This window comes from Pristis pectinata, chromosome 4, assembly GCF_009764475.1.
Source record: "Pristis pectinata isolate sPriPec2 chromosome 4, sPriPec2.1.pri, whole genome shotgun sequence".
Taxonomy (NCBI): Eukaryota; Metazoa; Chordata; class Chondrichthyes; order Rhinopristiformes; family Pristidae; genus Pristis; species Pristis pectinata.
The window spans coordinates 91,130,103-91,153,805 of NC_067408.1; the positions used below are offsets into that span (position 1 = coordinate 91,130,103).

At 38.6% G+C, this 23,703-nt stretch overlaps 1 protein-coding gene across 1 annotated transcript in view; it reads left to right on the forward strand.

Annotated features, from left to right (window-relative positions):
• The window catches only part of ttf2 (transcription termination factor, RNA polymerase II), a 49,108-nt gene that overhangs the window by 23,795 nt on the left and 1,610 nt on the right, over nucleotides 1-23,703 (forward strand). The window contains 12 exon segments of the mRNA XM_052014462.1: nucleotides 1,339-1,489; nucleotides 2,138-2,243; nucleotides 2,608-2,807; nucleotides 3,454-3,607; nucleotides 6,538-6,629; nucleotides 7,756-7,844; nucleotides 12,139-12,281; nucleotides 12,820-12,990; nucleotides 13,856-13,914; nucleotides 14,543-14,696; nucleotides 18,630-18,712; nucleotides 20,267-20,341. Coding sequence (XP_051870422.1) covers nucleotides 1,339-1,489; nucleotides 2,138-2,243; nucleotides 2,608-2,807; nucleotides 3,454-3,607; nucleotides 6,538-6,629; nucleotides 7,756-7,844; nucleotides 12,139-12,281; nucleotides 12,820-12,990; nucleotides 13,856-13,914; nucleotides 14,543-14,696; nucleotides 18,630-18,712; nucleotides 20,267-20,341 — 1,477 coding nt within the window.

The following is a 23,703-nucleotide window of genomic DNA, read 5'->3' on the forward strand; positions in this document are numbered from 1 at the left end:
AGTCAGCAGCTTGTGTGCTGTTGCTTGAGGTATTTTTTCTATCAGCTGTAGGTATGGTTACAGTTTTTAACCCTTTACTTCCTCACGACATGCTGCACTATTATCCGTCTACATGCAAATATGCTGCTATATTTGCCTGCATAGTGAGAGACTACATCAGAAATAATTTATTTATCATGACGTGCTTTAGGACACACTGATCTCTTGAATCGAGCTATTTGAATACAAGTACCCTTGTGCACATGTAGTTTGGTTGCTTCAATAGTTGTCTTGCCTTTCTCAGTAAGAACTCCTCATAAATAAGCATTAAGTAAGAACTCCTGATGGTGAACACAATAGCATCCTATGAATCCAAGTTAACATTTTAATTGGGGGGGGGGGGAGGAGGAAGGGGGGGTTAAAAAGCAGTTTAAATTTAACAAAATAATCAACATGATAAATGAGTGTCTGTTTATAGAGAGGAGAGATCTGGGCATAATTTCAGAAACCTGAATCAGCATTACTGGCCATCTTCAACCAGTGGTTGAAGTGCTTTTTAAAAAGGTTGAATAATTTTTTTCTCTTACATTCTGTGTGCATTAATGACTAAAGAAGCTAAATATGAATGGATGATTCATAATTCAGTTTGAGCTACAGCTTAAATGAGTTTTATTTAGGAAGTTATGTAAAGCAGTTTTCTGATTTGATTGTTAGATCCTGGGGCTGTTTTTAGTTAATAATTCTGAGTTAAATTTAGTCTAATTAAACATTTCCATTACCTTGGCTGTACCATAAAAGGTTGCATTTACAACCACATTTCTTTCAGTATTTGCTGTTGCACTTGAATAGCAAAACCTTAGTGTTGAAATCACTGTAAACTACTGAACAAAGCATGTTTTTATTATGGAAAATTTAGTGATTATTTTTTGTCTTTGTTAGTGTCTTACAAAGCTGGTGATATTGGGTACCAATGTAATTTCAGAGATAATTTACTTTGCCGACATTATAGTTTAGAAATATTCTGCCTTAGTTTTTTTTACAACTTGTCTCCATTTTACTTTACAACCTGTTTTGAAAAATTCTATGAACTTTTAGAATAGGTACTGCTTATAGGTTGTATTTTACCAAAACTACAATAATTAAACAACTTTATATTCACCATTTCTAAAAATGCTGCATTACCTTGTTTGTGTACTATTTACCCAGAAAGATTTCCATGATTAATTGTAGAGTGAATTTTTTTCCCATTGCAACATGGCATTTATGTAATTTCTTTCAAATCCAAGAATTTTCCTATTTCTTTTGTACAGTCATGTTTTAATATTACATTTTAATATCGTAATATCGTATTTCCAACAGAGAGCACTCTTGCCGTTTCTAATGGAACACTCGTTATTTGTCCAGCATCTCTAATCCACCACTGGAAAATGGAAATTGAGCGGCATGTCTGTACTAGAAAACTAAGTATATACATGTACCATGGCTCAAACAGAGAGAAATCAGCAAAGGTGTGAGTACCTGAGCACTCTTCTTTCCTATTCTGAAATGCATTTGCAGTTCTGTTGTAAAAATATTTTATTCAACATTATACATTCAACTCAGTTTTGAGTGCAACTTTTGGTGGACATTTCTGTAACATAGTCATTTATGATCTTAATTATGATTAAATACAATTACAGATCAATCTTTCTGTGTTAGTATGGTAAACCACCCAAAGAATCAATAAACTGATTTTGAATGATTTTATTAACATTAGTGTAAAATTAGATTTGTAAAATTGAAGTTGCACAGACATACTGAGCTGTGCATATAGATCAGGCCATATATTCCATCTTGAAGTAGTGTAATGTAGGTTATATCTCGTAACTCCCACAGATGCTATTTGAGAAAGGCATTGGGCAAAGCCACTTGCCTCTTTCTCATTCCCAACTTCTGGGAATGAATGATAAAGTAAATCTGTAGCTTCATTAATTGAGGACAAACACGAAGGCATTTATTTGATCCATCAATTGAACAATAAAGCCAGCAGGAAGAACTAGCAAACAAGTAGGAATATCCCTTCAAGTTGGCATTAATGAGCATATGGAAAGTGGGAATGAAACAAATGTTGCAATATTTTTATTAATCATAATCTAAGCTATTGAAACTTTTTTTATAGGCTTTCAGAATTTGATGTTGTTATAACGACATATGGTCTTGTTGCAAAGGAGATCCCAGTGAAGAATGAAAAAGGAAAATGCACAGCCAAAGATGAGGAGGCATCTGTAAGTTAAGGGTTGTCATAGTTAGCTTTGTGTAATGTCTTAACCATCTTCTAGGTACATAACTAATTTCATGCACACTCTGTTATTGCTGCTTGTTGGGAAGGTCACCAAACTAACAAAGATCAGAATTTCAAAACTTTTCAGCATCTGCAGAATTTTTACAGTGAGATAACAGATCTTAATTATCTTTAAGAATGGGTCGGTTGAATATATTATCAGTATGTTAGTAAAGGAGACAAATAATGTTTGCTTCCATATCCTAAAATCCTTTGGGACAATTAAGATGAAGGTAAGATGCGTGTTTATCCTTTCTATGTAATTGTGTTCCACTGAAGAATACTTTCTGTTCATGTGCTATTTTCAGTCTTTGGTTGAACCAAAATCCTCACATTCACCTCTGCTGAAGTTAGCTTGGGCTCGAATCATCCTGGATGAAGCTCACAACATTAAAAACCCCCAAGTTCAAACATCAATGGCAGTGTGCAAGCTCAAAGCTGGAGCTCGCTGGGCAATCACAGGAACACCCATTCAAAACAACCTCCTGGATATGTACTCCTTGCTCAAGTAAGATGACAAGTCAGAGCAACTTTTAAGCTTTGTTTTTTAATTGTTTTGCACTATTTTACTTGTGTTATCTCCATTAGTGATTAAAGTGTTTCAAACTTGCCCTCACAAATTCTTTTTTAAATATGTTCTCTTCCGTTAAGGATTTTTAAAATATCACTCCCAAATTATATATTGGTTTATTATTGTCACTTGTACCGAGGTACAGTGATAGACTTGTCTTGCATACCGATCGTACAGGTCAATTCATTACGCAGTTACATTGAGTTAGTACAGATGCATTGATGTAGTACAGGTAAAGACAATAACAGTACAGAGTAAAGTGTCCCAGCTACAAAGAAAGTGCAGTGCAATAAGGTGCAAGGACACAACAAGGTAGATCGTGAGGTCATAGTCCATCTCATCGTATAAGGGAACCGTTCAATAGTCTTATCACAGTGGGATAGAAGCTGTCCTTAAGTCTGGTGGTACTTGCCCTCAGGCTCTTGTATCTTCTACCTGATGGAAGAGGAGAGAAGAGAGAATGACCCAGGTGGGTGGGGTCTTTGATTTATGCTGGCTAGTTTTTGCCTAGTTAATTGAAGCTAACTGTGGAGTTATGTTGATTATAATAGTTCTTCCTTCTAACCTTTCCCTCTTTCTTCAGATTCCTTCACTGCTCCCCATTTGATGACTTTAAGCTTTGGAAGAATCAAGTGGACAATGGGACTAGGAAGGGTGGTGAACGCCTCAACATCATCACAAAAAGCCTGCTATTGCGAAGAAAGAAGGACCAACTTAACTCTAATGGCAAGCCTCTGGTACATTGGCTTTTTAAACCTTTGCAGTTTTGACAAAGCCATTTGAGGATAAATATTGTAGTAATCATAATCCCTAAAAAATATTTGATTATCTTTGCTTAGAAGCAAGGATAACTTTTTCATTTGACTAGGTGCAAAGAGCAAATAGGAACTCTAGTAATAATTTGTTGCAAAATGGTTTTGTCTGAAGGTAAAAATCTTAGAACTGGGTGAAGCTAGATTTTGCTATTCATTCTTGTAGTAAAATGCTACCTTTTGCAGACTTAGAGCCATAACTCTATGTACGGCAGAGGAGTGACACGAGAGTGGGTTTTATATTATTGGACAGTCTAATGAACTGATGGACAACCGCCCAACTTGGTGTCAAGTTCCTATTTATGTGACGGGTAGAAAGAGTAGTTCCTGTCTTTTTAATCAGCTCCCTTCGCTCTTCAATTGTTCAGTTTTAGATCCCAATCATTTAAGAGACCAGAGAGAAGAAACTTGTCATTAAAATCAGATTGCTGGAAATACTCAGCATCTAAGGAGAGAAGCAGCTCATGTTTCAAGTCTGAATGCCTTAACATTATGACCAAAAGCCTTTTTTTCCTGTATCCATAATATTTTGGTTTTGTAAAAGAATATTGTTGACTGGAAGCCTTCATGTGATTTTTTTTCTAATGCCAGAATAAAGATGAGCGTAGCTGAAAGCCTGGGGCTGATATGTAACTGTGTTCTCAGTCACAGGAAATGGGCAAGTTTGGGAGGTCTTTAATTTGAAAATTTAGGTTGAGTTTCTGAATAATGACACATTTTTTGTTACTTAGCAATACAGCTTTTTCAGTTGGGATAAAATAAAAATATTTTCATGTTACTTCAAGTTTTACAATTTGAAAAGCACTGCTGTCTCATCTTTTGGTTCTTGTCAAACATCAGGTCAGTAACATAGCAGCAGCTGTAACATCTTGGGTTATTTCCTTTTAGGAGTTTCCAGTCTAATTCCAATGTAATATCCTGATGTTACTATGGAAAAAAGCAGTAGGGTCTCCAGCATTTGACATTTATCCAAATTTAGGCTGAATATTCCATGTGCAATTAAACACAAATTCTGTCCAATTTACAGATTCCTCTGAGCTGTACAGAAGTTGTAACTCCCTGTTGCAGTGTATTGAGGTTCCCATACTAGCATTGGTAAATAGGAACTTGTCACAAAGTTGGGGGATTGTCCATTTCTGACAAGTACATTAAGTTTGGGTCTGAAGTACTGTGAAACTCCAATGATCCATTTTTCCTGCCATTCAGAAATCCTAATGATTTCCTAAATTAACCCTAAAGACTTGGCAGACTAGGTATTGTTTCCCATACTCCCCTAAGACTTGCCAAGTTCAATGGAGAACTTCTATCATGCCGTGTGACATCATAAACTGGAAAGTCTGGCACCAGTAAAGTTCTGAGCATGCAGGATTACCGGAGTTTCACAACACTGCCAAAAGGATTCTCTGGCATTGGAAAATTAACATTTCATTTACAAATATGGTGTCTTGTGCCTGCTGTCTGTGGAGGTGTAAGGGTGCTGCATTGTTTTGTGTGCCCAACCAACAATGACTTGCTGTTTCAAACATCAGTCACTGCACAGCTGACAACAATATCTGTATTGATGTATTTAATCTGTGGATTTGGCTAAAGGCCAACACTTGTTTTTATGCTGCAGGTTAGATGTAACAATTAGCAACATTTTTTATTTATTTGGCAAGTTTTTACTAGATAACTAGGAACAATCTGTTTTGGCTTTGTGCTTAAAATTTAATGAAAATTTAAATTTAATGAAAAGCTTCATCTTTTGAGAGTACATAAGGAGCAGGAGTAAGATTGTGGCTGATCCAGTCTTGGCCTCAGTGCTGCTTTCCTGTGCTCTCCCTGTGAGCCTTGACACTCTTGTAATTCCAAATGTCTGTCAAAGTCTGCCTTGAATAATTTTGCCACCACAGTTCTCTGAGGTAGAGAATGCCGGTGAGTTGTGACCCCCTAGGGGAGGAAATTGTTCCTCGTGTCTGTCTTGAACAGCTTCTTCCCCTCCATCAGATTTCTGATCAGTATATGAACACTACCTCGTTATTCCTTTTATTTTGCACTATTTATTTATTTTTGTAATTTTTATGTCTTTGCACTGTACTGTTGCTGCAAAATGACAAGTTTCACGTCATATACATCAGTGATAATAAATCTGATTTCAACCCCTCATTCTGAAATTATCCCCTGGTTTTACATACCCCACTAGGGAGAACCATCCACCCCTGTCAATCCATCTCAAAATCTTGTACTTCAATAAAATCATCTTGCATTTTTCAGAACTCCATTAAATACAGGCCCAGTCTGTTCAATCAACCTCTCTTCATACATCAGTCCCTTTTATCTCAGGAATTGACTTTGGTGAACCTCTGCACTGACTGCAAGCATATCTTTCCTTAAATGTAGTGACTAAAACTATACTTGGTACACCAGGTGGGTTTTTTGCATGCCCCATAAAGATGTACCAAAACTTCACTTTAATACTCCATTCCCTTTGTGATAAAGGCCTGCATTCAATTAACCTTCCAAATTACTTGGTCTATCAGCATGCCAATCCTACAGTGCGCTGGGTTCCCTCACCCAAGTCATTAAAATAGATTGTATGGAAAGCTTCAACTTTTGAGGTTTGTCATGCAGAAAATAATACAAGACTCTCAAGCTTTGGTGCAACAGTCTGGCGATGCCTCTGTATTGATATAGTAAACATGTTATTGTAAGTGCAAGGTTTAATTTTCACTACGAAGCACAGCCACTAATAAGATTAATTTTGAAACCAAATAGGATTGATAATGGAGAATTAAAATTAATTAAATTGAAAGTTGTAAACCTCATGGCCTTTTGGGGTAAACCAGTTTGTTGATGCATGAATTATTTATTTGCAGGTTGTCTTACCTCAAAGATTTAATCGAAGTCATCGACTAAAATTGTCAGAGGATGAGGAGGCAGTTTATTCTGTCTTGTATGCTCGTTCCAGGTATGTTTGAGGAGTTGTGTGCTCAAACAGAATACACTGCTGCTACTTCCATTTACTGAATGTTTCTTGGATAATGCTGTCCATTATCAGTACAAATTTGGTGGAACTTGCTATTTAAGTTTTCTTCTTTTGAGTTAGAATATGATTGCCAGAAAGATAAATCATCCTGTCAGGGTAAAATTGAAAACATAGCACAATTGTGTTGCACAATTTTTAGTTCAAAAAGCAAGATAAAAAGATTTATTAAACTTTTGTTCCCAATATCGTGATCCCTTAAATAACGGTTGGGTAACAATTGATTTGAAACTATTTATGGTTAGGGATTAGTTTTCAGACTGTAAGTTGCAAATCCATTATCAGTGAAGGAAGACATTAGTGAAAGACTGCCCAAGTTGCTGAGTGTTTTTAGCATTTTCTGCCTCGGGTGGAAATGTTTCAATATGTGGTGAGTAAGAAAGAGGGCTGTAGCTTGCCCAAGTGCAAATCATCCCTGTACTTTTGTCAATGCATCATTGATGTGACAGCAGATGCTTGGCACTGAAGTGATCAATGGCCTTCCCTCTAACGATCCCCCAGAGGAATCAGGATGTGAATTATCAACAAATGAAAGGGATTGATGATTGCTCCCCTTTTAGCTATTGCAGTACCTTCAAACACAACCAATGTAATGCAAGACAATGCTTGGCATCCTCTTGGCTATATCTGTGGTGCCCCATCTGCTGCTAGATTTTCCAGGCATATTTATCTGGAAGCTTTTTTCTAATTAGACAAAAATCAATGTACATGAATATGCAAAATTGTTAATTATTTACAACTTTTAAATTATTTTGTACAAAAATGATTCTTTGCATTTTTAAATTGTGGTATGAGTTGCAATTCATTTTGAACTGTTGTATTTTATTTATTCCTGTGCTGTAAATTTCACTGTAGTGTGGTTAAAGATTTTCCCTGTAGTCTCACTTAATCTCACTACTCCACTCTGCAAGAACCAAATGATGAAATAATAGTTAACAGCATTCCCCATTTCGAGTCTTTTGATGAGATATGCAGCCTGGGGATTCCATCCCAGCCTACCCCAGATACAGGTTGTTTGTGGAATTGTGTTATTACTTTACCTTTTATATAGGTCAACTTTGCAGTCATATCTGAAGAGACATGAGGGCAAAGAGCATAAAGCTAATTCATCCCCTGGTGCAGATAATCCTTTCAACAGAGGTAAGTAAGCAAATTTTTTAAAAAGTGACAATTGTGAATAACTTCTAGCAAAGGTAGAAATGCTAAACACTGAGTCCAGTATCTAGAGGTTGGATCCATTTGTGTCTGTTTAGAAGTGGAGCATAAAAGGAAAATTCTCCTGTTTTCAGAAAATGCTGGAAACACTCTTCAGGTCAGACAGCATCTGTGGAGAAAGAATTTTTGGACCCAATGTTTTGAGTGCAGTCTGGCTAACACATTCATGAGTACAGTTGGGAAAAGAGGTTTTCCTCTCTCCATAGACACTGCCTGATCCACTGTGCTTTTCCAACATTCTCCTTTTAGTTTGGGTTCAGCAACAAATCTGACCCTTATTTCACACCTTTGGCTAGTTTCTTTTATTTGTTTTTCTCTCTTTCTGACTGCCCCTAATCTGATAATTAGAGGATCTGTAAGCACCTCAGCAACCCTGGCTCCAACCTGTCAGAGAGATTCTCTTTGACCTATCCGTCCATCCCCACCCTCTCTGCAACTGAAAACGAACATGTTTTCTTATGTTCCTAGTTCTGATGAGGGGTCTTTGACTGAATTGTTAACTTTCTCTTTCCACAATGCTGTCTGACCTGCTGAATATTTCTAGCATTTTCTGTTCTTTATTGCAGATATTGAGCATCTGCAGTTTATTTTTTTTTTCTGCCTGTTTTCAAGTGATTGCACCCATTTCTGGTGGAAATTGAACAGCTACTTCTGGGTGTCATTCATCCTAATGCAAGTTTGATTTGCCCGTGGTATTTCCTACATGTGGTGATGTAAGCGTAGGAAAAATTATATCAAGATTCATGAATCTTGACCTTAAATTAATTTGCAATTAAATGAGGCACACATCATGCTGCAATTAATAAACTATGTGTGATTCTTAAAGTGCATTCCACCTCCAGAGTATCATTTTTATATTTAAAAATAAAATCCAGATGAAAAAAGATTCATGAGAAAAGAAACAGTGCTGGCCTTTATGGCAAAGTAAGAGAACCTTGGATGATGAGAGAGATCTTGAATTTAGTCAAGAAAAAGGAAGCATATGTAAGTTTTAGGAAGCTAAAATCAAACAGACCCGTGAGGGTTATAAAGAAGCCAGAAAAGAACTCTAAGGGAATTAGGAGAGCCAGGAGAGGCCATGAAAAGTCCTTGGCAAGTAGGATTGAAGAGAATCCCAAAGCATTCTATACATGCATCAGGAGCAAGGGGATAACCAGGGAGTGGGTAGGGCCACTTCAGGATAAAGGAGGGAACATGTGCTTGCAGTCAGAAGATGTGGGAGAGGTCCTAAATGAGTACTTTGCATCAGAATTTACTAAGGAGAAGGACATGGAGGATAAGGAGATCAGTGTGGAGCATGTTAATGTGCTAGGGCATTTTGAGGTAACGAAGGAGGTAGTGTTGGGTCTCTTAAAGAAGATTTAAGGTGGATAAGTCCCTAGGGCCTGATGGGATATACCCCAGGTTATTGAGAGAGGCAAGAGATGAGATTGCTGGGGCCTTGACCAACATGCACTCTGTACTAACTCAATGTAACTGTACTGTGTAATGAATTGACCTGTATGATTGGTATTCAAGGCAAGTTTTTCACTGTACCTCTGTGCAAGTGACAATAATAAACCAATACCAAATATCTTCGTGTCCTCTCTAGCCACAGACGAGGAAGCAGAGGACTGGCGAGTAGCTAATGTTCTTCCATTAGTCAAGAAGGAAAATAGGGATAATCCTGGAAACTATAGACTGGTAGTTGATGCAAACAATATCTGTGGATTGAAGGGGAAGCTGAGGCTGAAGGGAAAAGAGCATTGTGCTCAAATTTATGAAGGGACTGTATATTTGGATGGAGCATAGACACTAGCATCGACTAGTAGGATCAAATGAATGTGATTGTGGGGGGGTATTCAATAGAGGCATTACCTTCATCTATTAAATTTAAGGTATGACAGGAGCATTCCACCTCCTGTGCGCTCTGTACATGAGAGCCCTCATCCCTAATGATTCAAATGAATATTTTCTGAACCCTCTCAAAAGCCTTGGCAATCTACCCAAAGTGTGATGCCTAGAATTGGTCAGGTTTTGGTTAATTTAATTGTCATAGAGATGTACAGCATAGCTACAGGCCCTTAAGCTCACCGCGTCTATGCTGATTGTCAAGCCTATCTGTACCAATCCCATTCACCTGCATTAATTCCACTTTCCTCTATGCTTATTCAAGTACCTGTTTAGATGCCTCTTAAGTGTTGTTACTGTACCTGCCTCCATCTCTCCTGGCAGCTCATTCCAGATACCAACTTTGTGTGAAGTATTTACCCCTCAGATTTCCTTTAAACTTCCTCCCTCTCACCTTAAACCTATGGCCTTTAGTTTTAGACATTCCAATTGTGGGAAACAGGCGCTGGCCATGTACCCTATCTATGCCTCTCATTATTTTGTCTACCTCTATCACATCACCTCTCAACCTCCTTTGCTCCAGGAAAATGGACCCAGCCTATCCAATCTCTCTTTGCATCTCAAGCCTTCCAATCCAGGCAACAGCCTTCTTAATCTTTCCTGCACCCTCTTTGGCTTAATTGCTTCTTTTGTGCGCAGTTTTGGTTGCTACACTATGCTTCAAGAGTGATCTAATCAACATTTTATACAACTGTAACATGACGTCCCAAGTCTTGTACTCAGTGGCTCAAATGATAAAGGCAAGCATGCCATATGTCGCTGCCTTCATCCTGTCTTTCAGGGAACTATGTACTTGTACCCAGAGGTCTCCCTGTTCCACGACACTCCCCAGTGTCCTGTCATTTATTGTGCATGTCTTGCTCTGGTTTAACTTCCCAAAATGCACCACTTCACACCTATCTGCATTAAATTACATCTGCCATTCCCTTGACCAGTTGATCTAGATCCTGTTGTAACCTCAGACAAGCTTCTTCATTATCCACCACACCACCAATTTCAGTGTCATCTACAAACTAATCAGTCATACCACCTACATTCTCAAATCAAAAATGTACATGAGAAACAACAGGGGACCTAACACCGATCCCTGTGGCTCACCACAGTTCACACGCCTCCGATCTCTTTTATTTTTAAAAAAAAAACCCTCTTGCCTTGTACCAGTGGCTAGCTCACCCTGGTCCATGTGTTCTAACTTTCTGGACCACCCTACCGTGCGGGACCTTCAATAATTATTTGCATACTCTCTACCTCTGTTTATAAACAAAGGATAGCAAAACGTGTTTAGTTGCTAAATGAGTGCTGGCGTATTGGCAGCGCATTATACTTTTCTCCTGGCATTTGCTCCATTGTAAGGAGCAACACTCAACAACTTGAGATCCTGGTCTTTGGTCGAACTGAATTCTTGGCAGTTCAGTCATTTTCAAAAGCTTATGTAAATGCAACCTTGATTTCAGTTCCTGCACACCCTTTAAAACTGTATCTTTTTTTTAATATTGTCTCTTTTCACTCTTCTCACCAAAATCCATCATACTACACTTCTCTGCATTAACTTCGGATCTGCTACGTCTGCTCATTTTCCTATCTCCTCCTGAAAGTCACATTTACTATATTTTGGATTTCTTCCCCTTTGCAAACTTTAAGAATGTATGCAAGGCATAATTACATTAGATTTAGATGCTGAAAAGGCCTTTGTTATGCCGGTAATATTATGTTTCTAGGAAACTGTATCTAATTTTGGGAGGTACACTTTGGATGGGATAGAAATTAGAGAATTCTATTTGGTAATGTAGTTTGTTTGGTTCCTGAATATTCATTTGTGAGGTGTGGTAGTAATAGTCATGAGCCTAATCTACCACTTTGAAAGACTTAGTTTTATTTAAATATTTGAATTTTTCTCACAGTCATTACTGGATAATGAAATGTTTACTACTTGGACACAAGTGTTCATTACTGCTAGTACAAGCATTAGATTACTATACTTAAAATTGCTAATTTCAACCCATTTTAAGAGATAGTCTTTATTTATGTCTGGGTTTCCCTGTTATCACTGCTAGCCATATTTTGGTATAGATGTGAGACTGTTGATCTATTGCATACAGTCTTGTATGGTTAGACACATTACAGCTAGTTGTTGGATTTGTCATATTAATTTAAAGAGAGGATGTTCATGGTCTAATCTACATAACTGACGTGGTCTTCAAATCCCAAATTTATGGTACAGTTTAAAGATTTATGTATATGCCTCTGTAGAAACTGACTATAAATAATATGCAAGCATTTTTATAAAAATTGTAAACTACATTACATTTTGTGTTCTGTTTTTATTTAGTAGGTCGAGAGTTTGGTATTGAGTCTGTCAATGGTGGACCTTCCTCGTCTCTCAAAGCCACACCCTCTTCAAGCACTGTCCACATCTTATCTTCACTGCTGAGGCTTCGGCAGTGTTGCTGTCACCTGTCTCTGTTAAAGACGGTAAGAAATTATTGTCCCCAGGTGCACTTGCCATCACATAGAATGCAAATGATTAAAGAAATTCCTCCTCTAAATTACAAATATTTGTAGTGCAAATATTTGAGGTTAACTTGCAAATGAATTTTATTTGCAACTTTGAAAAGAACGTAAGTGCAGGAAGCTACTTAAAGTTTAGACCATGGGAGACATCAGCGTTGAAGAGTTCTGATGGAAGATATGAAAGGATATTATCCCATTTGGTAATGTATCTTCCTTTTTTTTTTGCAAAACTGCTAAACCAAGACAGCAATGATCCCATAAACGTGCTACTTAGGATGACAACAGGATAAAACTTTTCCCATTTGTAGTTCTACAGAATAAAGAATTAAACTGGCCTTTCTTAAGCAAATACTCGGGTTCATAGAGCAAGACGGAGAAGATCACAAAAACAAAGAGGCCTATTGATGCATTTGGCTTGTCTGTTGCACAGCAAATCTGCAGCTGCAATAAACAGTTCCTGAATATCCAATTATGTTTTTAAATAATTCTTCCACTGTAGACTCTCAATCAAACTGAGATGGAATCTGAAGGTATCACCCTCTCGCTGGAGGAGCAGATGAATGCGTTATCATTGTCGGAGGTCACAGCCTCTGACACCAAGTTGACCGTTACCCTAAATGGAACCAGCTTCAAAGCAAACCTGTTTGAGAGCACCAGACAAAGCACCAAGGTATGTTCAGATGTTTTGTATTTAAAATCACTTCCCAGGTGGATGGTGTCACTGGCAATGCCAGCATTTATTGCCCATCTGTGTCCTTGAGAAGGTGCTGATGTGCCACAACCTTGACCTGCTTCAGTCCTTCTAATGAAGATATTGTTAATTAGGGAGTTTTGCAATTCAGACCCAACAGTTATGAAAGAACGGTCATGTTTCTAAATCATGACAGTGTGTGACTTGGTGGGGAAATTACAGGTTCTAGCGTGTTAAGTTGCTGTGTTTGTGAACTAAAAGGCTAGATTGTGCTTCTGTGAAATACTTTGGGATGTCTTTCACATTAATTTCACTGAATTACTGGTTGTCATGTTATTGTCTATTCAGTATCTCAAAGTGCTTTTGAGAATTTATGTATGATAAACTGAGAATTAAATGGATGGGAAAATATATTTGAAGGATGAAGTATTTTGCAGAAGATGGAGAGAAAAATTACAAAATAATTTGGGTTTATTTACTGCCTTAACATAGCAGAACATTCCAAACTGCAGAGAAAACTGGACTTTCAGCTAAAGGAATTCCAGGGGGAAAATGAACAAAGAATTGGTTAAAAATATAGGCTTTAAGGGGTAATTCTAGAGCATGTTACTCTGTCAGCGAGGATAAAGATTATACTGACAGGTGAGACACAAGGATGAGGTGTTTAAATAAGGAACCATTCACTGTTGTAATCGCAAACATAATCTTGTATGATGCATGGTTTAGAATTTAATTCTTTGTTGCATTAATATATCACTTGGTCACAAGTTATCTGATGTGATTTACAACCATAGAACTGATGCAAAGCAAACTTCACTTCTTAATCTGTTTCTTTTATTGCCAGATCTCTGCACTACTAGAGGAATTAAAACTAATAAGAAGTAGCCCAGAACCCCAGAAAAGGTACATTTCCAAGGAGGCTTCAGTTTTTGGGAAATTATTTAGCTGAAGGGAAGATGTTTTCTATAGGTACAATGAAAGCCAACTTTCTTACTAAAGTACGGGAGGAGATCCTTGACCAGCTCTCAGCAGGGCAATCCTATCAATCCCATTTCCCCTCTTGTTTCCTTGTACATCTGCAATTTATTCCCTCTCGCATACCAATCAACTCCCCTTTGACTCTTGTCATTTACATACCCTCGGGGTTAATTTACAGTGACTACTTCAGCATGTCTTTGGGAAGTAAAATGAAACCAGAGCACCTGCCATTCATGAGGAGAACATGCAAACTTCACGCCGACAGCAGCCGAGCTCGGGATTGAACCCTGGTTGCTGGAGTTGAGGCAGTGGTGCTAACCGCTGCACCACAATGCATCTCTTCTTCTAATAAAGCACCACGGCTGTGCAAACATCTCTCTCTCATATTCAGTCAAAGTTTCCATCTGATTATGGTGGAACTGGTGAAAGAGTTGTGCTTCTATGCACCTTTTTACGTTCCCAATTTCATCATCTTCTAAATGGACAAATAAATTGACAAGCTATAGTTAGTATTTTTGATGCATTTAACTATTGTTGGTCACTCCTCCCCCAGTGTAATCATTTCGCAGTGGACCAGTATGCTGCATGTGGTGGCAGGTCACTTGGATCAAATCAACTTGACCCATGTTACCCTGGATGGTACAGTGACTCCTAAACGCCGTATGGACCTGGTGGAAGAATTCAACACCAACCCTAAAGGACCTCAGGTACCAGCTGACTGCTACTTTGAGATTTCTGGAGGGTAAAAAGATGTAGTACTTAAGGAGGTATTGTTTATTTTCCAGTTTTCTTCCCTGAAGGTGCTGATGTGTGGTTGGGTAGCATTAATGGTATCAACTTCCATGGAGGTTGTGCTGGGCTTTGCTTCCATACATACATCTTTCCCTTGTCCCTGGGCAAATAGTCTTCAAACACTTGCAAATAATTGATGGTTAGATGAAGAGAACATATAATGGGGAAGAGGGAAATGACAGAGCAATTAAACAAATCCTTAGGTTGTGTCTTCACTGAAGACAGTGATGCTAGGGAGCCAAGATTTGAATGAAAATAAGAAAGTAAAAGAAACTAGTATTAACAATAACATAGTACTGGAGAGATTAATGGCACTAAAATCTCATTCAACCCATGGAACCCGCATCCCATGGAAATATTCATTGTCCTCTTCCAAATTTCTATAGATTATGGAACGGTTTCTTTAGACTGGAGTGGCAAGTGTAACCAGAGAGAGAAAACAGATAACAGACCAACCAGTTAAACTAGCATCAGTAGTAGGAAATACTAGAGTATTAAGCAAGATGTGATAACAATAAAAAAAAATATATTAATGGGATTACACAAAGTCAGCATAGGTTTATGAAAAGGTATTCCGTTCGACAAACTCAGAAGTTTTTTTTTTGAAAAAGTAACTGGTAGAAAAGATAATGGAGAACCAATGGACAGATTTGGATTTTCTGAAGGCTTTTGATAAAGTCTTGCATAAGCAGTGCAAAATTAAAGCTTGGGCCATTGAGAGTAGTATACAGTTATAGAGCAATACAGCATGGATACAGGCCCTTTGGCCCAAGCAATCCATGCCGACCAGGGTGCCCACCCAGCTAGTCCCAATTTCCTGCATTTGGCCCATTATCCCTCCAGGCACCTCCCCTCCTTGTGCCTATCCAAGTGTTTTTTAAATGATGCTGTTGTATCTGCCTCAACCACTTCCTCTAGCAGCTCGTTCCATATACTCACCATCCTCTGCGTGCAAAAATTGCCCCTCTGGACCCTTTTAAATCGCACCCCCCCCCCCCCCCCTTACCCTAAACATGCCCCCTGGATTTGGACTCCCCAGCCCAGGGGAAAAGACTGTTACCATCCACCTTATCTATGCCTCTCATAATTTCAAACACTTCTAAGGTCACCCCTCATTCCCTTATGTTCCAAGAAATAAAGACCTAGCCTGGCCAACCTCTCCCTACAACTGAGGCCCTCTAGTCCTGACAACATCCTCAAATCTTTTCTGCACTCTTTCCAGTTTAATCATGTCTTTCCTATAACAGGGTGACCAAAACTGTACAGGGTACTCCAAGTGCAGCCTCACCAACAACTTATACAACTGCAACATAATGTCCCAACTCCTATACTCAATGCCCTGACTGGTGAAGGCCAGCGTGCTAAATGGCCTTTTCACTACCCTATCTACCTGTGACGTGGCTTTCAACAAACTATGCTCTTGTACTCCTCTGTCCCTCTGTTCCATTACACTTCCTAGTGCCCTACCATTCATAGTACTACTCTGGTTTGACTTTCCAAAATGTATCACCTCACACTTATCGGTATTGAAATTCATTTGCTACTCCTCGGCCCACTTCCCTAACTGATCCTTGTAATCTTCAATAACCTTCTTCACTCTCAACAACACCTCAATTTTGTGTCATCCACAAATTTACCGATCAAGCCTCATGTTTCACATCCAAATCATTTATGTAAATAATGAATGAGAAGGGTCCCAACACTGACCCCCACAGCACATCACTAGTCACCAGTCTCCATTCCAAGAAACAACCTTCAACCACCACTCTCTGCTTCCTACCTCTGGGCCAATTTTGAACCCACCCAACTAGCTCTCCCTGGATCCTATGGAAACTAACCTTCCAGACCAGCCTACCATGTGGGACCTTGTCGAAGGCCTTGCTAAAGTCCAAGTAGACAACATCCGCTACCCTACCCTCATCTACCCTTTTGGTACCTCTTCAAAGATTTGTCAAACGCTACTTTCCACACACAAAGCCGTGCTGATTGCACCTAATAAGACTTTGTCTATCCAAATGGTGGTAGATCCTGTCCCTCAATTCCCTCCACTAACTTCCCTACCACTGATGTCAGGCTGTCAGGCTGACCGGCCTGTTCTTCCCAGGCTTGGCCTTGCTACCCTTCTCAAACAACAGAACGGCATTAGCCACCTTCCAGTCTTTTGGAACTTCACCAGTGGCTAACAATGAGGCAAATATCTCTGCAAGGGCCTCCACAATTTCTTCTCTAGCATCCCACAAAATCCAGGGATGCACTTGGTCAGGCCTTAGGGATTTATCCACCTTAATGCACGATAAGGCTGCAAATAACTCCTCCCTGGTAATATGAATATTCTCCAAAACATCTCCACTTGTTTCCCTTATCTCTTGAGCAACTTTGATTTTCTCCTCAGTAAACTTGGAGGAAAAATGTTAGTTTAAAAATCCCACCCATCTCCTGTGGCTCAAGACATAGGCAGCCCTGCTGATCTCTAAGGGGACCTACTTTTTCCCTAACCATCATTTTTACTCCTCCTATAACTATAGAACAATAGCTTCTTATAGCTATAGCATACAATATATGCTACCATTGGATTGGGAAAAAATCTTTACATATTTATAACAGAATAAATGCAACTTTCTCCAGGAGGCAGGAGGTGACCAGTGGGGTACCAGAGCGATCAGTATTTGATTCTCAGCTTTACACAGTATATATCAATGATTTTGAGGGGACCAAATGTAATATTTTTAAGTTTGGTAATGGCACAAAACTGAGTGGAGTTGAGGAGAATGCAAAAGAGATGAGTTGAGTGAATGGGCAAAAATCAGAAGCAGAAAATCACAGGCTAAGTGTGCCTTCCTGTTTATCCTACTGAGGGTGGATAACTTCAGAGTACAATTGGAATGGTGATAAGATTGGGAAATGTTGGCATCCATAGGGGGTGTCCCTGTACACCAGCTGCACAAAGCAAACATTTCAGGATGGCAGATGATATGCTGGCCTTCATTGCAAGAGGTCTTGAATACAGGAGAGATGATATCTTAATATTAAAAAGGGCCTCTGTGTGATACCACTTCTGGAATGTTTGACTCCTAACCTAACTATACAGCTTTGGCGGCCTTACCTAAGAGAATACACAGTACTTCCCAGAGGGATTGTGGCATAGGTTCACTCGACTGGTTCCTGGAATGGTGCGACTGTTGTATGAGGAGTGATTTGGTCGACTGGGCCTATCTCCACTACATTTAAGAATGAGACAAGGTCTCATTGACATGTACAGAGTTCAAACAGAGCCTGAATGTGAGGATATTTACCCTGGTCTGGGAGTCCAGGAGGAGAGGGTTACAGTCTCAGGGTACAGGATAAAACATATTTACAACTAAGATGAGAAAACTCTTCACTGACAAGTGAACCTGTGGAATCCTCTATCGCAGGAGGCGATGGAAACCAAGTCGCTGAATATATTTATGGAGGAGGTTATGGGGAGAGCAGGAATATAATACTGAGATGGAGGATCAGCCATGATCACATTGTATAGTAGAGCAGGCTTGAAGGGCCAAATGACCTACTGCTGCTGCTGTTTTATTTAATGCTTGAATTTTGCCAGCGCCCATTGCATGAATTGTCACTTTGAGATGTGAAAGTAAATTGGACAAAGTAGTATCCTACAGTGGATTCTATTATGGTTTGTGTCAGGAAATTCAGCTATTATGATTGTCCTTAATATTTTCAGTGTGTAAATTCACTCCTCCTTGGAATGCTATTGACATTGGGTAATGCCACTTGTATATGCACTGTTTGTTTAAATAACCCCCATATTTAATCTGAAACCTGAGCACACTTCCTTTCTTTTTTCTGTCTTATCACAGGTCATGTTGGTCTCCCTCTGTGCTGGTGGTGTGGGTTTGAATCTCATTGGAGGCAATAATCTTTTCCTGTTAGATATGCACTGGTAAGATTAACAGTGATGCAGTTATTTCTTTCACTATGGTTTTTAAAAATGGGACATTGAATATAGAAACCACTGAATTATTGAGAACATTGTACCACCTTGATTTTTGTACAATTAATTTTCCACACTAAATACTATTATTTTCACACTCTCCTTTCTTTGGTAATGATGGAGACAAGTCACTATCAATATAGCATAAGACAGGACCTAGCAAAAGTACACTGGGTGCAGCTGTTTGCCAGTAAGTCTACATCTGACAGGATGATGATGATGAAATCATTCAAAAATGAAATAGTGAGTTCAAAGCCAATGTGTTCCCACAAGGACAACAAATCCAAGCAACTCTGGATGTCAAGGGATATTCAGGGATGGAATAAAGAGAAAAAGTATATGGTAGGTATTGAGAACTGAAAACGGGGGAAGCCCAACAGGAAAATGGAAATTGTAGAGAAGTTACTTTAATAAAAATTTGCAGGGGAAAGAGGGGGCTCAAAATATAATTGGGAATTTCCTTAATCTTGAAACACTTTGGACAAGTATGTTACAGGCAAGGTGGTAACCAAGGAAAGAGTAGGGCCCATTAGGAAGTTAAAGAGCAGTCTGTGCATGGAGTCAGAGCTTCTGAGTGAGGTTTTAATAATCTATATCCACTGAGGAAAAGGACACTGCATTTGGAGAATTCAGGGAGGGGAACTTTGAAATAGGAGGAGGAATTCAATGTCTTAACAGGCTTAAAAGTGGATAACTCCCTATGGCCTAATGACTGCTCTGGGAAATAAGGATTTCCAGGAATCTGGCAGATTTTTAAACCTTCACTGGCCACAGATGTACCCAATATCTGGAGGATAGCAAATGTGTTACCTTTGTTTAAAAAGGGCAGTGAGGATAAGCTAGGTAATTACAGGCCAGTGAGTCTAACATTGGTGTTAGGGAAGTTATTGGAATAAATTCTGAAGGGCAGGAATTGATTGAAAATAGTCAACATGACTTTGTGCAGGGGTGATCCTGTCTGACCAATTTGATAGTGTATTGATAACTGCACCTGATGTGATCTACATGGACTTGAGTGAGGCCTTTGACGAGTTCTCACATGAGAGACTGTTCCAAAAAGTTGGATCTAAAATTGGCTTGGTAATAAGAGAAGAGGATAATGGAGCATAGCAGGGATATCTAGAACTAGAGGGCATAGGTTTAGGGCAAGGGGTAGAAGGCTTAGAGGTTTGAGGAAGAAATTATTAACCCAGAGTATGGTTAGAATCTGGAATGTGCTACCAGAGAAGGTGGCAGAGACAGAGGCACTCCCAATATTTTAATATCCAGTGAGCACTTGATGAAACCAACGGTTTGTTCTTCGCAACTTTCATCCAAATTCTTATTGGTTAATTTGTCTTTGTGTTAAGTATCATACATGATGGTCACAGGAAGTGTTCATGAATGTGTCAGGAAAATTGGATCCCAATTAAAACATTTAAATGTTAACAAAATGTTGAACCATTAAATTTCTTTTTATATTTTAAGTAGTTGAGTGCATTCATGAACTTGACCTATTTTCAGGAACCCTGCGCTGGAGGAGCAGGCATCAGATCGAATTTACCGTGTAGGGCAACGCAAGACTGTCACCGTGCACAGGTAATTGATATCCTTTGTTTCCTTTCTAAAGGACTAGATGGGAGAATGGTGAAAAAGACAATTTGGTATAACCTAGATGCATTTGAGAACATGTTTCTTTACTATTTGAAAGGACCACCTCCTGGTTCATGAATCTTGTCCTGTATGTTACAAATTACTTCTCAGAATGACGTGGTAACAACTACTGACAATCCTGCCACATTTATTTTCTTGTTTGCCCTGTTTACCTGGCTTGCAGCTATTTCTACTTTTACTCTTAAATGTTAAACTTGGATGAAATTAAAACCTGCATTATTCTTAGAACTTGAGTTTCAAATTTAGAATAGTTGAAGGATGAATAATGGCCAGATTTCTTTTCAATTTATGGCAAGGGCAGCATTTGCTGCCCATCCCTAAATGCGCTTGAAGGGAGTGGTGAGCCAACTTCTTGAACTGCTGAATTTTTTTTTTGAAAAGGCACTCTTATTTTGGGTAGGCAGTTCAGGGTTTGGACCAAATGACAATGTAGAAATGGTGATTTCCAGGTTGGGAAATAGTGAGAGATTGGGGACAAACTTAGTGCTTACCCTACCTTTCCTGATGATAGATGTCAAGGGTTTGGGAGGTGCTGTTGAAGCCTTGAGTTCTAGAGGTACATTTTGTAGATTAATACTACAGATGTGTTGTCCCAGTGTGGACAAAATGGTCATTTTGGCTGACATTCAGATGAGCTACGTTATCGTGGATGTCACTGGGCATCTTGAGTCTTAATGGATAAATGAGGAGCAACTGGGGAGGCAGGAGTAGGAGCAGCAGAAAGCTTTAAATCAAGTTTCTACTTTAGTCCTGATGAAAGTAGAGTTGTTTTAATATGTAGACCAGAAACAGAGTAGCTAGAGTCAGAAAAATAATTGAACTTATTCCAGTCAAATTTTTAGGCCTGGACAAAATACCAACTCAGCTGAAGTGATCTTCCCTTAGGGAGTTTGCAGAATGAAAATGAAGATGATAGGTAGATTAGGATAATAGTAAGGATGTGCATGCTGAGGGTCCCAAGGACAAACCAATTAAGTCATCAAAAGCTAACTGTTACATTTCTTTCTCTTTTTTTTTGTGGGTACAAAGGTTAAAGCATGCTACCAGGCTAGCCAGAACTATCAAAAACTAAATGTCTATGAAACATATAGAAACAATTTAGAGCCTTAAAATTTAAAATGCAACACATTTTGAAAATCCTAAAATACAATGCTTTTGGACCCTTTAAAAACATTTAAAATAGAAACTAAGTGAACATACATCGGTGGTCCTTGCAGATGTTCAGATCAAAGGAAAAGCACTTTCTGTATCACTTCCAGATGCAGGATGTTTGGGGTCAATTTTATACCAGAACTTGTGGACAAGTAGTACAACTTTTCACTTCCTTGCTCTACTCCAGCACTGGAACACAGTTTGCAGCCAGAATAGAATAGTTACCAGCAATTTCTGCATTCACAAGCAAGGAATGCTTGTGGTTGCTGTCAGTTCTATCCAATAATACAATGTTAATGGTGTTGAAATTATTATCCTGCAACACCTGGACAATGATGTTCTAGAATTGATAAGGTGGTGGACCATACTAGATGTAGTAATGAGGAATTAGCTAAATTTTGTTAATGTTAATAATCTTAACAGTGAAGGGAGTGTTTATTCAAATGTTGTTTTAAAAAAAGTCATTTAAGGTTCTGATTTGTAAGGCTAACTTCTAAAGGAATGAGAAAAGCAATATGGTCAAAACTTAAGACTACAGATGAACTGCAAGACAAACTTAATCCTTTTTGTGAACACAAATAGTAAATGCACCTTAAGGGAACAGCCATGGTTGACAAAAGTTGAAAGGCAACCCGAGACACAGAAAAGGCTTGCAAATATTCAACAAGATGTATTTCTAGGGGACTGAGCATAGCTCAAGGAAAAAAAAATTGATGTAATTGCAAAAAGGAATATGAAAAGAAGCTTGAGGGATAAGAAAATTTACACCCATGGAAGTTAGTTAAGAGCAGTGTCCTTTTAATACCAATTTGGTTAAATTGCATATGAAAATAAAGGACAGACTTGAATTATTACTCACTCACCATCTGTCCATGCAGCAGAAGAGCTCCAGGGAATCAAGGATTGGGATTCAGTAAAAATAGAAACTAATGTCACAAAACTAAAATTCCCAGAACCTGATTCTACTTTGCGGTTTTAAGTAAAGATGTTTTAGCCATAACCTTCCAAAGGTGTCTCAGTTACAGAATTGATAATTTACCAAACCACAATGAGCAATGCAATTATTTACTTTTAAAAAGTGAGAGAAATCCGGAAATTATACAAGCAGTCTATCAACTGATTTGGGGACAGCACAAAGTGACTGTGTCAGGAGATGCTCGAAGTGATTAGAGACAGCCAGTGTATACTTTAAAGGATAGATCATGTCTTATGAACCCAAGATTCTTTACAAAGTAACTATAGTAGACTGGAATGTCAATGGTGTATTTTGTATGGACTTCCAGAAGATGTGCAGTGACGTTCAACATAAGGGATTTGTATTTCTAACTAAAACTTATGGAAGTGAGAGGAAATTATTAACCAGGTTAGGAGATTAATTAGGCAGTAAACAGTAGGGATATTAAGTGTATATTTGAATTGGAAGGAAGTAACCATCACTGCGTCACAAGGATTTGTTCATTTATATTAGTAATTTAGTAAAACACTATGCAGATGGTAAGAATACAAACAATGGAAGTGAGCAGACAAAATCTAGATGAATTTCAATGCAGTCAAGTATGAGAATATTTTAGGTAAAAAAATTAATAACTTGGACAGTGAAGAAGCAAATAGGTACATATCACTAAACCATAATCAGGTACAAAATTAATCAAGTATTAATAGGATATTAGCCTGTACGTCCAGAAGACTAAAAAAGGTTCTAATTATATCATTGTAGCCGCTCTTCCTCCTGGAAGAATCTTGGTAGGGGTGCAGTGTAGATTCACTAGAAGAATGATAGCAGGGCTCCAAGGGTGGTTCAGTAAGAAGTGATTGCATAAACTAGGCTTGTACTCCCTAGATACAGCAATCTAAGGAGTGATTTGATTTTGGGTGGGGTGTTGTTAAAATGTTGAAAAATTAATAAGCTCAAACTTCCAACTGGTGCAGATGATTCGGATGGGGGGTGGTAAAGAAAAACCTTATTTACAGCCAGGGTTTTCAAGAAGCAAAATTAAAACTGCAGATCCTGGAAACAATTCTGGAAACACTCAGCAGGTCTGGCAGCATCTGTGGAAAGAGAAACAGTTAACATTTCAGGTCACAGTCTCTGCAGTAAAACTTCAGGAGATACTAGTTTGTACAAACAGTGGTTG